General features: G+C 40.9%; 1 protein-coding gene across 1 annotated transcript in view; it reads right to left on the bottom strand.

The window, feature by feature from the left end:
• Nucleotides 1–16,787, bottom strand: part of ALK (ALK receptor tyrosine kinase) — a gene marked incomplete at both ends in the record, with an annotated part of 306,152 nt that overhangs the window by 209,244 nt on the left and 80,121 nt on the right. The window contains 2 exons of the mRNA XM_082277250.1: nt 2,784–2,948; nt 14,125–14,237. Coding sequence (XP_082133376.1) covers nt 2,784–2,948; nt 14,125–14,237 — 278 coding nt within the window. The remainder of the gene's footprint in view (nt 1–2,783; nt 2,949–14,124; nt 14,238–16,787) is intronic.

Below are 16,787 nucleotides of genomic sequence, written 5' to 3'. Positions count from 1 at the left end.
TGGATTGCTCAGCTGTGACTGTAACCAGATGCTGAGACACCAGAAGTTTATTCTTACCCTAGGAGTCTTAATCCATGCTGACTACTTCTGATTTCTTGACACTGAGCTGTATCATGCTGCTGGGACAGGGGCAAAAATACAGAAATTCTTCCAATGTCTCTCTTTGGGAGATCTCCCAATGATTTCCTACTGAATGTTTTACAGAAACTCGTGTGAAGCCTAATGAATCATAGCAGAGGCATTTGTCTCTATCAATGTCTTGCCATGACTTGATAACCAAGTGACAAGGATGAGCTAAACCATCCCAAAATCTAGTTAAGCTATCTGTTTATCTCTGTGCATTACTGTCTGCAAAGGAGATGAAACAAGATTGAGATAATTGCAAGTACAATTTGCAGGAAACAGTGGGGGTTGGAACTACTGTGCTTAATTATTTCAGATTGAAACAGACCACACAACTATCTATGCCAAACAGCTGTAATTAAAGTGATTTAAAATAGAGAGATGCTAGCTCCAAGTGTTGATTTTCAAATGAGTCTTTACACATGCAAGAGTTACAGTCATCGATGAGTTGCAGACCTACAGCTCTACTGAGAAAAAATTACCACTATGTCCAACATGCCTGGTAAAAACAAACACACACGAGCAAATAAACCACGCAAAATAATCCACCCTAATGCCCCACAAATCTAAATCCACTTAATCAATTTGACACTGGTTACCTGCCCCTCAGAATAGAAGCAAACAGCGGAACACAAGTTTCAGCCTAAATTGCCTATATTCCAGCTGAGAACCCCCAAACTTTGGGCTTAGAAATGGAATTTTAACCCAATAAGCAATTGGAAATCATCAACTAATACCACCTTTGGTTTCAGGCTACAGCCGCCCTTTCTTCTGCTTTGACAGATACATAAAACTGAGTTAGACAAAGGTACAACTTTACTGTAAAGAATCCAAAAGAATCATACATTGACAATGTGTAGCACCATGGGGACCTGGCCAGGTTCTTTAGCTGGAACAATACATTTACTTCCATGTGGGTTTTCCCCATTTTTTCCCCACTCCAGAGAAGTGACAGCTATTCTTCTCAATTCAAAACAAGGTTTTAACTCCTAAATTTCAGGGACAGCCAGCTTGCACTAGAATTTAAGAAACAGAAGAACAAAACAGACATTCTGATTTACCTCAAACTTTCCCAGAACTGTATCTTTGTAGCAAGAAATTCAGTACGCGTGTGGATGTTCGTTGATGTGGAAATTAGAAGATATTTGCATGCAGCACAAATGTGGTCCATCTGCTTTACACACGACACAGATCACACCAAAATGACTTGGTCTGCTGATGAATCAATGGGCCTTAAAAGTTAATTTACAATGGCTATCTGGGGAAAAGTACTCTACTGTTGGTATGGATGAGAAAACAGAATATGAATGAAAGCACCACAGAAAATTTCCTCAGTATTTGCCTGAACATAAGAACTGTTACAAGCAATCAGACTGCAGCTCTGCAAAGTCAAATTCTGTCTTTAATGCTGGCTTCTAAGAAAAGGATCCTTTCACTTGCAGCCTTCTGTGTAAGAGGCTTCTTGAGTCTAAACAGACTGTTGAATTAAACATCCAGTGATGAATGTAGTCTGCAAGAATTCATCTGAACTTTCTTTAAACTTACGCACACTTCTGGCCCCATAACATTAATTCATGTATTTTATTAGCACTACATGAAAAATGTCTCTGCTTGCTTGTTCAAAAACCTGGAACCCACCACTTCACAGCTGCTTTCCAATGCTCTTCAATCTGCATTTTAAAGACCTTTAACCCCTGCCACCGCAGATGGAATAGAGTATCTTTGTCTGTTTAGTTTTTCCTACTATGGAAACTGTTCCATATCCCTTGTAATTTTTGTTGTCCTTCCTGACACCTCTTTGTTTTCCTGGATAAAGTTTGTAGCTTTAACTCCCCCATTTCCATCTTTGTAGGTCCATTCTGATCAACACCACCTTCTAGAGAAAGGTTCCAAGCAGGTGTCACTAAGCTGAAAGGACATTAAGAATTTTTCTGCTTTTCCAGGATTAGAAGAGCACAAATATATCTAAAAATTTTTCAGAACTTACAATCTTAATGAAATATGCTGCTGTTCACAGATATGGTCATAAGCAGGAAAAATAATTCCAACAAACCAAATCTTTTTCCAAGAAAAGAAAAAAGTCTGCTGCACTCCTATCTTTTGAAACCTCCTAGCTCTCTTTAGAGACAGGTTCTTTTTTCTTATGTTAAGGACAAAGCCCATCTTTTGTTTTCTTACCAAACAGACAACCTAAGCCCTGGACAAAAGGATATTGCCTAAAATGGTCTGCAAACACACAAGTGGTAAACAGAACCTAGAGCAAAGACCAGACTCTTCCAAACACTGAATGACCTTAAACACAGGCACCATAGTACAGTTCTCATCCAAGTATCATCCATGGCATGGGCCAGCCCAAATCAGATATTACACAAGACTGTATTTGATACTTTGCTTCCCAGATATATAATCAAGCTTGTCTTTAAATGAAAACAGATATCTCCTGTGCAGAACATGCTTTCCTTTTGTTTGTCACTTGGTTTTTACTCATTATCTGCTGAAGCAAAGGGACTATAGCTGTCTTTAGTACTTCAGGAAGACATGGTTGCCTGTGTGGGGTTTGGGGATTTTCCATTAGGGTTATTTTGGGGGGTAGAAGCAAGGGTGTTTTCATTTTAAAACTAACCACAACTGATGACATTGCACAGTTGTATTCATCTTACCTTTGGGTGTGCTCTCAGAGTGATCTCTCTCGGGCCCATCCAGGAGGTCTAGATGCAAGATTTCCTCTGCACTCAGTCTGACCCAGGCATTGTTGGGGGTTTCCTGATCTTTTGAGGTAAAGGAATATTCCAGCTCACAAGGAGATTCAAAGTTGCAGTCAAATACTGGAAAAAGAAAATGGACATGCAACATACCAGGTTAATTAAATCCCATGTCCTCTGTGCTGGAAGGTATGTACACATACACATGTATATGCACACTCATTTTATACTTCAGTAAGTTAGGGCTTGGTTTTTTCCATAATGAGGCAGAAAGAAATAGGGAATTCCATAAACAGACAGGAAAAATGGGCCTGAAATGGGCCACACAGAGAGGTTCATTACGGAGACAGCAGCAAATCAAAAGGAATGCCCAAGAGCCAGTAATTCCCCTTCAGGACAGGTCAAAGGGCAGCTCAGGCTGAAGTGGGGAAAGGCATCATCTGGACTGAATGGAAAATAGCTTAGTCAATGGATGAAATGGGACAGAAAGCCAATCTCTTCTGGGATGCTGCTTCAAATTCAGCCAGGACCATTAGAGTGCAAAGACTCCTAATGTGATTCATGCCCATGTTCCACCTCGGTGAGCACAGGTCTCTACAAAGAGAGTCATATATCCTGGGCATATGGAATATGCTGGAAGCCATAGGGACTGTACCCTGAGAGGTGACATTTTGACCCCTGGATTTGTAAATCTTTCCTGAGACAACAGAAACAGCAGAAACCTGACTTGCTGCTGCAAAACATCAGTCTCCAGGCAGCACAGCCAGCAACTGCCTCCAACAGAGATTTCTCTTTCTGAGATGTTTCTCTTTCAGAAACCCATTACCCTGCTGGTACAACTATGATTCACTTCCCAGTGTCCAGTTTACCATCACACCATAGTTCAAGTTGCTTAACACAACATGTAGTGGCAACCTGCAAGGATTTTACTTTTAATTGTCAGGATCATTAATTTTCTGGAATGCCCTGTATATATTTGCTTTTGTCACCACAGTCAGCACTTCACACAATAATGAGTAAAATAAAGGAATGATTTCTGAACTAACTCAGTGTTTCTGAACAAGCTAGATCCATTTGAAAAAACCCAAGGAAAAAAATACAGCTGCTTTTGGAATCTTTTACACTTTCTTTCTGTCCTGCTGTGCTATGCAGGTGAAACAAATAATCTGAATTAGTGAAATTACCTGATTTTTTTAAACTTCAATTACTTTCTCTATTAAGCATCTAATTTCTTCTTTGTGGGCACAGATCTATGTGGTTCAGCCTAGTCTCCTGGTGATAAAATATTTTCTAAGCTGAAGGTTAATACTGTTGCCCTCTTGCTATGCTTTTCCCAGCTAATTTGCCTTTTTAACAGCAAGCTGGAAGGAACAGAGTCTTTTTTCCAGTTTATATTTGATTTTCTTAATCAGGTGCTTTATCATTCACTCAGCATTTTAAATACTTCACAACACCAGGGAAACCATATAACATAAGGAGTCCATTTACACCACAAACAGCAGTAACAAGGAATACACACATTTCCTTAAATCCAAATGCACAAGCCCCTACTCTCTTCAGGCCTCTAAGTTATCAATATAAATTTCATGATGCACGAAGCACACTTCAATTTAGGCAGCAAGGAACTGTGGATATATTCTTGGAGTTTATTACTGCAATATCATATCCAAACCTCAGACCACTTAATTCTAGTCCCTTAGATGGTCTTTAAAAAAACCAAAACCAAAACAAAAACCAAACACAACATTTTTTAAACTCTGTTAAGTGTTAGGAGTCTATTAAACTTTGTACCTAAACCCAGATGGACAAAAGAGCAACCAAACACTCAACTACAGGTTACAGAACATATATTATCTTTACTAGTCACAGGGAACACCTTGAGCAGTATGTGTTTTAAGGCACTGTCAAAAAAAATACAGAGGGGAGAAACACAGCTCATACAAGGATTTTTTTGATGGAACTCACTGGATGACAAATGGGACAGCCCAGGCCAAGGACCACACATGGCAAGAACAATCATTTCAAATCAACTATTTCATTCTTAGTGCATTTCTCTTCTCGATCAATCTCATATATTCTTCAGCTTTCCAGCAGCTGCTGCTTGCTTCCCCTCCTCTCCTGCCCAGCTGCTTGGAACAGAAGCCTTTGTGCTCTCTAACCCTCTTGACCCAAGCAGAGAGGCCCTGCATGGATATCCTCAAGGAGCTCTCATTCTCCTCCTCCAGTCCCCCCGACAGTCTGATTGTGGTGCCACAAGCACTCAATAGCCAGCTCTGCTCCCCACTTCAGTCTCACTTTCCAGAATCCCCATCTCAAAAGAGAGCTATCAATCAGTTGTGGAGCCCTTAACACAGCAGGCCTCTGACCTACAACTGGTACCATTTAATTGGGGTAAGTGATTAAGTAACAGTCAAGTAACAGTCACCACATTGAGTGTTATGACCCCTGCAGACAGCTAAAGACTCTGCCTGAAGCGGGGAAAGTAAAGGAAGAAAAGGCAAGCAGCAATGCCATTTCCTACCCTTGCAATGAATAGCCTACAGAGAAGTGGCCATGATCTAACGTGCCCGCTGTGATCACACTGAATGTCCTTTACAACAGGTTGCTCCTTGGAAGAGAGGGAGGCTCACACATCCCACAGTGTCTGTGAGTCAGTGGAAACACACTTGCAACTTTTACAGGATTCAATAGTCGCCTCACATCACCAGAATATCGGTACTTTTCATAAGCTCTTATTTAAATTAGCCCTGTATCAGACACAAATTTCAGTGCTATTATCCTATTCAGTACAAAGAAATGATGACAAAGAAATGCTATCTGATGCAACACAGAAAAATCTGTGCAAACAGCATCCAGTCTTCCAAGGCTAACATTAACTTCCTACCCTCAGGCTTTCCTTCTTTCACAATGTCCTTCACTATTGACAATGTAATATACTTCATAAAAAAAGAATTATATACAATAATTTTTTTTTCCACTGAGAAGCTGGTCTTAGCTATTATAAGACCACATAAGCCACACTTGCAAACACAAAACCTTCATAATACTTGAATTGCTGCCACAAATCACCTGCCATTTTTTATACCACTACATAAAAAAATAGCGTTTCTCCTTCCTTTTTCACTTTTGTCTTAACATTTAAAGGCTACACCAAGTTTACTGTTCTCTTGCCCAGTTAAGCACAGAAAGCAGTAGCCATGTGCCTTTGGAAGCAGGATAGAGGCCATTCTGCCTTTTACTGAAAAGCCAAACACTGGGGAAAGGCAATTAAAACTAACACAACTTCTACTGATTATTTTTTAAACCCATTATCAATATAAATTGACTAGATACAGAGCTTTTGGGCTTGAATACTGTGCCTAGTCAGTAAAGTGGGGTCATTTTTTGTGATTTCTGATGACTTTCTAAAAGAGATGTCACAGAGATTTAAACCAAGTACAGGCATTTATGTCAGACCTATATTGACACTACAGATTCTAAATGCTCTATAGGAATTTAAGCTCCTTATAGAAAAAAACAGCAAAGTCTCTTTTTAAATAATAAATAAAAAACCTCCTAAACAGAACAAACAACTCTTTGTCCAACAATCTCTTTTATCTGCAACTGCTGGGCTTGAGAGAGGCAGAACAGATAATTTATTAGAAGTTGATTTCATCATCATTATGCCTTTAAAGAGGAAACAAAAGTGATGCTTATAATCAAAATAAGATAAAAACCTGTTTAAGAAAGGCTGTAGATACAAATCAGTTCAGCTTTTGGTATGTAAAAAGATACAGAATATTAACTACAGACTGAAAAGCCAATTAAGCTACTATTCAGTTGAAAAGACACTGGAATCTGTGTTTGTCTGATTATGTTAGAGTCTTGTGAGTGTGTCAATTTATTTATTTTTTATCAACATACCTAACAACAATAATTTGTGCACAGATAACTAAAATATCTGGCAACCACATCTGTTTCAATTAAACTGATTAGAGTTTTCTAATAAACAAATATCTTAAAATAGTAGCATAAGTAATACATCAAAACACAGTAATTTGTGGGAAGCACCCTTTTACACTCCAGCACATCAAGTTATGGATCATTCATTTTTGGGTCATCTTGGATCATTTGTGTAACAACACATCACAGAAACATACCTTATTTAGAACAAAAATAGCCTAATTTAGAGAGATAGATAAAAAAAAACCCCTGTTCCTGTTAAGAATCTATTCTGATTATCCTTTCTTCAGTTGCACAACAAAAGATTAGGTCTATTTGATCTAAACCATCTCTCCTTTCAACCACAAAACTCTCACCAGCAGGTAGGTTTCTCTTAGACTACTCCCTTCTAGCTCTACATGTGTCTGACTTTAAAAGATCCTTTTCCCTCCTGGTCTGCTGACTCTTACAAATCACTCCTCAATTACTCTCAGGTGGGCACCCTTTTGGAAGGGTATGGTTGCTTTCTCACCACACTGCCACAGCCAAGGGAGCAGGGAGAGGTTCTCTATTCTCAGCAGGACCAGCTTAGTAAGGTACAACCTCACTGGCACCTCATCAGCTCACACATGACTAATTTATACTACATCTACAGACAAATGCACAATGTAAAGGTCACTTACACTGATCAAGTCAGGACCACAGTCTCCCTCAAGAACTCTTTCAGCAGCAACAATGCAGCAGCAGTGTAGAAACAGATAAAATATTCTTGCACAGGATGTCTTTTTTCAATACAAATATTGACAGATATTCCTTGTGGAGGAGACATAATTTAAATTGTGTAGTAGAGATCTGCTCTGCTGAGTGAGCTTTGAGACCTCCATCAATACCCACTAACCTCTATTTTACTCATGTTATAAGGCCTATAAGCTTTTAATTTATGACAGGGAAATGACAAATTGATTTTCCAGTTATTAATCCTAGTGACAGAGCCAGTTCCTAAAGCCTTCCCATTCCCCCTGAGTACAAAAGGGCACAGGGCATTCAATCTAAGGGTTTCAATTGCCGCATCAGGCCATTCTGAATTTCTATTCACCAAACCAGGGTGCACATGCGGGGTGCCACAAAGAAGCCTGCAGCGATAAGTATTTCTCCCTGAAAATAGACCATAAATAGGAGACACTGTGCTCTCTGGCTGTCAGCTCACCCGCCTGCTGAACACCCAGGAGGACCTAAATGCAGGCCAGGTCCTTGGAAGTGAGCATTGTCTTACTGGAGCAAAGAAGAGGTGAATTCTTGCAAATGAATTTCTGGTGCTATATTTCAGCTGTGTAACTGGAGATACAGTAGCAATTTAAAATGAGGGAATCCACCACAGGATGGAAGGGCACAGGAAAAACAGCCCAAAGGGGAAGGGAAAAGGTGTTGGCAGTCACACAAATTCAATAGCAAAAACAATTGCAGGGCTTAACTGCCTTGTTCCTGCTGAGCAAGCAAGTCTGAAGGGACACTTTCACCTGTTTCCTTCCATTGCCCAGCTCTGAGAAAGGGCAAACTGCACATTTCAAGGGATGCTTATGTCCCATGTATCCCTGCCAGGCACCCTGGGTCTTACTACCCTTAGCAAATGCCTGCGCCAATAATCACCACCTTGGGCTGCTGCTCCAGGAGTTGACAAATGTGAGAGCAGCAGTGTGGCCTGACAGGGGATGTGGGGAACAGGGGAGGCACTGGAGGAGCCCCCCAGCATCGCTCCGTTCAGCACAGCTTTGGGGTCCATCCCATCTGATGCACCTCAGTCACCTGCGAGGTCAGCAGTGAGGAGAACAGCTGGGCACCACGCTAGCTCCTCTCCCTGCCCTGAGATGCAGCCTGTGCTCACCAGGGACCTGCTTTTAATTTCAAGCTACTTAGCACAAGTTAGCTTATCGCTCGCCGTGTCCTTCCTCTGCACCAGCAGGTCTCTGAGCACGGTGCCCTGACCTTGAAATTACTGACAGCTGCTGCTGTACCCTCACAGGGCTTCAAGGGCTCCTCAGAGCTTGCTGCCAGCAAGGAAGAGTTCAGTGGGGCCAGTTTCTCCCCAGCACCCAGGGGTGGTGCCTGCTGGACAGGGTCAGGGCTGGTAGCACAGCGCTGCTCGTCCCTTCGATGCCCCCCTTGAAAGAAAACAACTCAGGTTTCCTTTGGAAGAGGCTTTAAGGTTAGATTGCATTCTGAAGAAAAGGTTTTAGAGGAGCTAAATATTTCCCCAGGGAATATCCCAGCAACACCCTGGGAAGGGTGTTTGGGCCTTGATGCCCAGCACAGAGCGAGCTGCCTGCCTCCCTGTGGAGCCCGGAGCTCTCCTCATGCCAGATGCATTTAAATGAATCCTCTGGGGAGTGAGCCACAGCTGATGGGCCACTGCTTAGAGAAAACAGCAATAACGCAGCTATTCATTTATTTGTTAAGAGAATTGTAAAAATGACAGCATCTACTTTATATCCACCCAGCTCCTCAGCATGCACCAGGGGCTGAATCACCAAAATCTCTGACAGCTGCTTTGTTCAGTGGAAATCAAACTACAAAGAAGGGGCCAGGACTCCTTCATCAATCAATTATAAGCACAGTCTTTCAACACAGCTACAGAGAGAGGTGTGAGGAAGGGGTGTTGGGAGAACAACTAGCAATAGCTCTCGTTTTCTTTCCTCCTGCTCCAAGAAGTGTCAGAGCTCATTATCCACACAAGAAATATTTGTCCACCAAGTCTCCCATGCATGCAGCAAAAACAATACATGAAAGTGCATTTCTAATGCCAGTTCTGGCCAAAAAAAAAGAAGTACTGACTAACAGCAGTTGTTAGAAAACATGCTCCAGTTGGCACAAAACAGTAGTTGGATGAACTGTCATATTTTGACAATTCATACAAGGAACCTCTTGCATGAATTTCAAAAGATCTCTAGAGAAAATGAATACTTGAGAGATGGGAAGAAAAGACATTTGTTGTCTTACTGTGTGTTATTTTATTATTGAAAAATGTTGAGCTGTCATAGACATATTATCTGCAGATGAAAGACAATATAAGGAAAAGAAAGTTAAAATTTCTCCCTAATTTTCCTTCTTGCTTAACACAGCCTTCAGTTTAGCTAGGCAGATGCTTCTTTTCCTGACTTTCCTCCCTTTGGATTTCACCACCACTGCACATGGCCAAAATACCAGCTAATTGTTAAACAAGAATTCCTGAAAACGTGTACAGGGTCACAGCATCTGCTATTTTATATGGAGAAATTCTATTAATGTGGTGTGAGTAACTGCTGTTAATTGAAGTCTTGCCCTGTTCCATTCATAATGCTATTTCCAAACTACGTTAGATCTTCTAAGATTGCAAAAAGGATGTGTTTGAATTAAGATGATACATCACTTTCCCAATATCTTTACTAAGAAATCATTGACTCAGTTTTCCTCTGGGATGAAGTAGCATTCTCCTTGTTCCTCTCCTGACTTTATCTCACCTCCAAACTGGATCTTTCTGTAACAATCAGTTTGTATCCATACATCTCATTATGCCATGCTGAGCCAAGGATCACAACAGCTTTATCTTTCTGAAGATGTCAGTAGTAGTCTGATTTGCTATAGAATTATCAAACAAGTAGTCATAGGAAGCTAACTGTAACATGAATTCATCTGGCTGGTGCTCTCTTTCTCTCCATCTTCCCTTTCATTTGATGTTCAGACTCACTGAGTTTTGTGGCAGCAGTGTATATATGGTACCTAACTGATATGAATGAAATAGTGGATATGACCTACCAGAGAAAAAAATTTAATCATCTGACACCTTGGTGAGCAACTGTCATGCCAGTGAGCATCAAATATGCAGCAAGAATGACCCCAAATTATCCCATAGTAAAATTTGTCCAATGCGTTTTTATTTTTTAGACAGTAAATCCAACTCAGTAAATTTGGAACTCATCACAAACAACATTCCATTAGAAAGCGCAAAAAACCCCCCAACAACCCTGTCAAATTAGTTTTCTGAAGACATAGAGCTGAGTGAAATTATTAATGAGTTGTTAATAGAGGCCATCCTGTGGATTAGGCTTTTAGTACCTATTAAATCAAAGCTGTGAATAATTATGCATTCTTGTAGGTGTGTGTTCCTCCTCTGCTGAACTCACCTTTTCTAGATGCTTTTAAGCACAATAGTGACTAGGTAGCCAAATTTGCTCTCATCCTGAGTTTTAGTCCCAGTTGACTTTGCCATCCAAAACACCACTACTTCCTAAACTTTACGGGGGCAAAAAAAAAAAAAAAATCTGTAAACCATATTACCTGGGAGAGGTACTTCAGTACTTTGCCCAGTGCTGCTTCAGAGCAGCCAAGGAGTTCACCTGCTACTGGATAATGTGACAAAGAGACACAAAGCCAGCACAGTAATATACGAAGAGCCAAAAAGAAAGGCATCTCCTGTTTCCTAAATGGTCCAACATAGCAACCCTTAGCCCTGTTATTCTCATGAAATGTGTTCTTAGTTCAGTGCAGAGTTTAGGTGGGTTGAATTGCATTTGATTTTTGCTCCAATCAGTAGCACTTTCCACAGCTGCCACACCCTGCCAGGATCAAGCTCCAGATGCAGAGTTGTTGCCTGGCCCAGGGAGATGGAGAGGATGAGGCACAGAGGGGTGTGTTAACTGCATGAAGGTCCGGAGGGGCAGCTGTCATCTGGAACTCCTGTTACACAAGCTCATAGGATTTTATGCAGTGGACAATTGATTTCTTATGGAATACCTGTACAGAAGAGAAAAATTAACATTCAACCAGCCAGGACAAGAAATGAAATATGTGGCTGGGTGCAGTTACTCATGTAAGCCTCAGGACAGAGATCCATCAGATCTGCAAATGGGAGATTAATATGCTACCATAAGTCCACATATGCAGAATGCATTAGAAGCTTGTTCTAGCCACAGGAAACAGTCTGAGTGTACCTCAAGAGAACAAAAGGATATAAAAAATTTGGAGATTTAAAGTCTCTTCCTGCCTCACAGGTTGAATTCCCAGATAATTTTGACTTCACATGTGATTTTTACTCTCTTTCCTGAAAGGCAGGTGGGTTTTGCATCTCTGAGATGACTGATGATTAGTCAGTGCTAGGATTGAGACAAATATAAAAAATCTCTAGACAAAATAGAAAATAAGTCTTGTGAATGCACGACTCAAGTATCTTGGGGTGCCAGTGATTATCTTTTGGGATTGCTGCATTTGGTTTCAAAGATATCATCAGGCGCTGTTCCTACCAGAACTACCAGAGAGAGTCAGTCAGAATTTTTAATTCTGAGCAAAAGAGAAGAGAACTTAGTTTGGCAGAGGAAGAAGGACACCACGTACCAATTTACTCACTCTTTCAGAGATTGCTCCAATAGCAGAACACAGAGAAAGTGTAATTAAGACAACTAATATTGCCCCACTCCAGCAATGTCAGCCAGTTAATTAGATGGGTCCCATCAGATGATTAGGCAAACAAAGTTCTGATAGAAGTTTTACTGAGCACTCTGTAATCATTCACACTGGGGGCAGTAAGGAAAGCTGACAGAAGAAGAAAACACTCTAGTAGTAAAAGGCTGCTGGGTTTTACTTCTGCTTATGATTTATTGTGTGGTTTTGGATTAACCACTAATCAGAAGGCTGGGTCCTGGGACAAGAGTACTCGCCTAGAGCTTGGATGGTCTAACCTTGTCTTCTTCCTCACTCTGCTGAGTCCCTGCATGACCACCTTCACAGAGCCATGTAGATGCAGGGCCAGTAAGCAGCCACTGAAAGGAACTGTCCACCCTGTCATGCACAGAGCAGCTCTGAACAGAATTCCAGCTCCCCGGGAAGTTTACTAATAAACATTCCAGTGGCTATAAGCTGAAGGTATGCAGAAGAGTAAAAGTTGTAGGTAAGAAGTGTCCTCTTAGTCTTGGGCTACGCCTACAGGTTCTGCTGCACGTACACACATCAGTCCTCTGTGTACTGCAAATCTCAAGTGGCAGGAAGTGTCTGCACAGTGATGCTATGGGGTGTTCCAGACTGAAATGTGTGGCTTCCAGGGCTACTGCTACCCTTTATTTAAATTTTTGTCAATGTTAAATTGCAAAGCTAGAGAAAACAAATTACCCCTGCCCCTCCTCAAGACTCTCCAGAAATTTCAAGGTGCATATACTGAATTACACCTGCTGAAGAAGAAAACAATTTAGACTTGTCCTGAGTGAAGATTGTATTTTGTGTAACACCTCATCAAACTCCCGCCTTTCCTTGCAAAACAGATGGTTGGAATGTGGTAGAATTTGGTCTTGTGCAATCAGCTAAAATCATCATAAATAATTTCTGCTGAGATGCAGTACATTTATCTCCATGTGATGCTGTCACATGGAATCAGTGCTCTTAGGTTTTAAGAACAAAGCCTTCCCTTAGAATAGTATTACTGAGAAACTGAAAGAGTTTAGGAAGAGGTAATAAAGGATAAATTAAAAATCATTCTTGCAACTTCTGAGAAAACCAAGTAAGGGAAAAAAGATTGTACTACTGTTGCTTCCAAAATGAAATTGGTGTGTCCTCATCACTCAAGCAGATACAACAGCTAGGAGCAGATATTGTATGCCAGTGGAAAGAATATATATTGCACACATAAAAGGCTGCAACATAAATTTGAAGAAATATGGGGCTCCTTCATATAGGTAGGTCAAACTTTTCCCTCAAGCAGATAATTACAGGCTTGGGGTGAGTAAATCTTATTAGCCTCTCAGCACCTTATCTCCCCACATAGAGACTGGTAGTAGATATATAGTAGATATATTCTGCTGCAGTCACTTTCTGGATTGCACGTTAGATATTGCCTTGTGCAGTCCAGCCCGAACTACGGCCATCGTACTTCACAGTGGAATGGCTGTGGATAGCCAATAAACAGGTCATACCAGAGAACAGATGAAAACACATTCCCAGATTTTGGAAGGGATGGGTGCTAGAAAAGGAGATGGAAAGCAAAAAGCTCAGTACGCAGCTCATCTCTTTATAATATTGGTGAATTTCAACACACCACTCAAATATTACAGTCTGGGACCTGGTTTTTGAGAGAGCAGGGCAGGCTGGGGTAGTCAAGGTCACCAGGCACCTCCATAGAGATGGCAATGATCTCAGGCTGGGCTGGGCTGAAATGGGACTCCTGGGCTCTTGGGCATGGTGGGGGAACACCCAGGGGCAGCTGGGAAGGGACACCAAGGCTTACTAGCACCCTCAGACGCTGCCAGTATGGATATTTTACCACAAAACATTTGAGTTGTGTTGCTTTACTCCAGTATTACACCAAAACCTTAGGCAGGTAGTTGCAGCCTCTTGAGGATAACATATTCATGCTACTCACTGTGTCGTCCTCTGTGGGAGAAGAAAGGGGATGTATCTCTCATGACCCAGGTCAAGTTCCAAGCAGAGTAACCAGGAGGAAGAGAAGGGTTCCTTGCTGGGTGATCCGAAGGGCTCAGACCTTTCATTAAAAAAAAAAAGAAAGCCAAGAAAGAAAAGCTCATTAAGTATGATGTAGCTGTTTGCATGTTACACATCAAATGCAAAGAACTTAAGCAGCTTTATTGGCCATATGCAATAAGCACCAATTTTCAACTACTTCTTGGTTGGTTCTTCCTTCCTGATAACGTGCATGCACAGGGACACAGGAGAGTCATTGCTTTACAGTGCGAAATTATCATCACCTAGAAAAGTTGTCAAGTTTCATCTCACATTGATTCTAAGTTCTCTTTGACCTTTCTGTCCCCCAATTTGGATTTTTTTTAAGTTCTGCTAGCATAAGGAGATCTCGTACATGAACAGGCAAACATGTACCCAACCTGTGTTCAACAACCCAATGCATCTCAAAGATGCTTTCGGTGATTTACATTACTACAGTGACCCGGAACAGGTGAGTTCTGTACACACCTGCACTAACTCTGCAAGACCACAATGACATTAGAGGTATAAAGAGAAGCAGTGTCTGAAATAACACAAGCTCAATGAGCAAAGCGGAATACTGCAAGCTTTGAAAGTACAAATTTTCCCTGTGAATGTTTAAGTTGGGTTTTCTGAAGATATCAGGATCTCGGTCTCATTTTTTGAGATCCTCAGAGGAAAGGTAGGATTAACTGTGTAGGAATAGAGGCAGGAAAAACTTGTGGTTGGGAAATTTGATTGATGAAAAAAACCCCAAACCTCTGGATTTCTGATTCCTCTACAGAAGCCATAAAAAACCCCAAATTTAAGGGAATAATAATAAACAAGGTAAACGGATGAAATCTTGGGGAAAACACGGCTTTGATTTTGTAAAAGCTCTGCTTAGCCCTACTTCCCACTTCCACCAAAAAAAAAGGGGAAGATTTCAGAGGGACTTGTTGGAAGCTCAAACACAGGGTGTTAGTTGTGCCCTATCTCGTTCTCAGTGCAATCTCATTTTTAGCCCACTCTTGTAAGTGAGTAACTACAGCACAACCAAGAGAAAAATAACCACTCTCATGTAAGAGCTGTAACTCTTAGTCCTCGCTTAGAGCAATAATCTTCAAGATAAAAATGGACTTCCCACTGTATTGTAAGACATTCTTGAGTGGCAAAAAATGCATATCCCTAATGGCTCAATTAAACCTGGTCTCTATGCTCAGCATAATAACTAAATATCCCCATTGTTGTTTAAAATGTGGCAACACAGATCAGGCCAGTGATTTGTGAGGGAAAGTAGCAAACCTGGTGTCCTGCCTGCAGCTATCATTGATGAAGTGATAGGTAACCATGGTATAATCCTTATATTGGCTTTTCCTTCCTAACATCAAGACTCGTCTTTCAGTAGTCCCTGATAAAGCTGCTTGTGGAAAATAATTTCAGGTTTCATTACAACAGTTACAATAACTGCTAAAAGCAGATTTTTTTTCCCTACAAATGTGCTTCACTTTGATGCTACTATAAAATAATAAATAAAAGGATATTAATAAAATATCAGCCCCTGAAATAAGCTGGTTTTCAAAGCCACGTGTGTTTTGCCTGATGTGAGATGTCAGACCAGTATCAATATCCCTGTTTTATAACATCTGTACGCAGTGACTCTCCAAAAGAGGGAATGATTTAATATCCTGATCACAGATCATGAATCTCCCCCAGACAAGAACTCTGGGGCTCCTTTACCCCAAACAGACACAAATGCATACAGATGTCTCATTTGGTATTACCAGAGAGCCAAGACGTTGTGTTGAAATCCTGTGAAAACTTCACAAAAACCTTAAAAACTGACCTGCTTCCCATTTCTGTTCCCATGGCAAAATAATCTGATAGAGAGTCACTGAGGTGCATTTCTCTCCCTAATGCTTCAGTCACAGAACTTAAAATTAAATCTCTTCAGCTACCCTGGCCAGCCTTACCTGGGAATCACTGCCACGGGAATCAGCACTGCAGCAATCAGCTGCAGTACTCCAAATTCCCTGGCACTTCTCACATTCCAAAAAATGCCTCTCCATATTGCATTCTTCAGAAATCCTGCCTACCTTCAGCCTCAGCTAAGTGGAAATGTTCCCTCTGGCACCAATATATGCAGTAAATTGAGATAAAAAATAAGGTTGAACATCTGAGCAGAGAAGACAATGCAGTCCAGGCACCTGGACCTCCCCTCAGCAGCAAGAGGTCAATAAGAGATAACCCCAAAAATTGGAAATTTTTAGTCTATTTTTAAAGAATGAAATGGATTCAATTCGATTCATTTTAACCTTAGAACTATTTTTTCCCTTATTCTATAAGGTTAATTTTGGAACTTCATCTCAAATGATTTGCTTGGGCTATTGGTCTGAACTTGAAGACAAGAAGATTGTATCAGAAGTTATGAATCTTTCCCTATTAAGTTATGTTCCAAGAAAGATGCTGGGTAAAAGGTTTTTGTATAGCCAAGAGGCTACTCTTCACAGTGAGGAATGATTTGATTTAACCATCAGCTGTAGGTTAGGAAAAGGAGAGACCTTTCCTCTTCCACCTTCAGGGCATTTTACATCCAGAAAGATAATA

This window comes from Coloeus monedula (genome assembly GCF_965178545.1).
Source record: "Coloeus monedula genome assembly, chromosome: 2".
NCBI lineage: Eukaryota > Metazoa > Chordata > Aves > Passeriformes > Corvidae > Coloeus > Coloeus monedula.
Note: the sequence above shows the minus strand (reverse complement) of the source record. Positions and strands in the feature narration are given on the sequence as shown.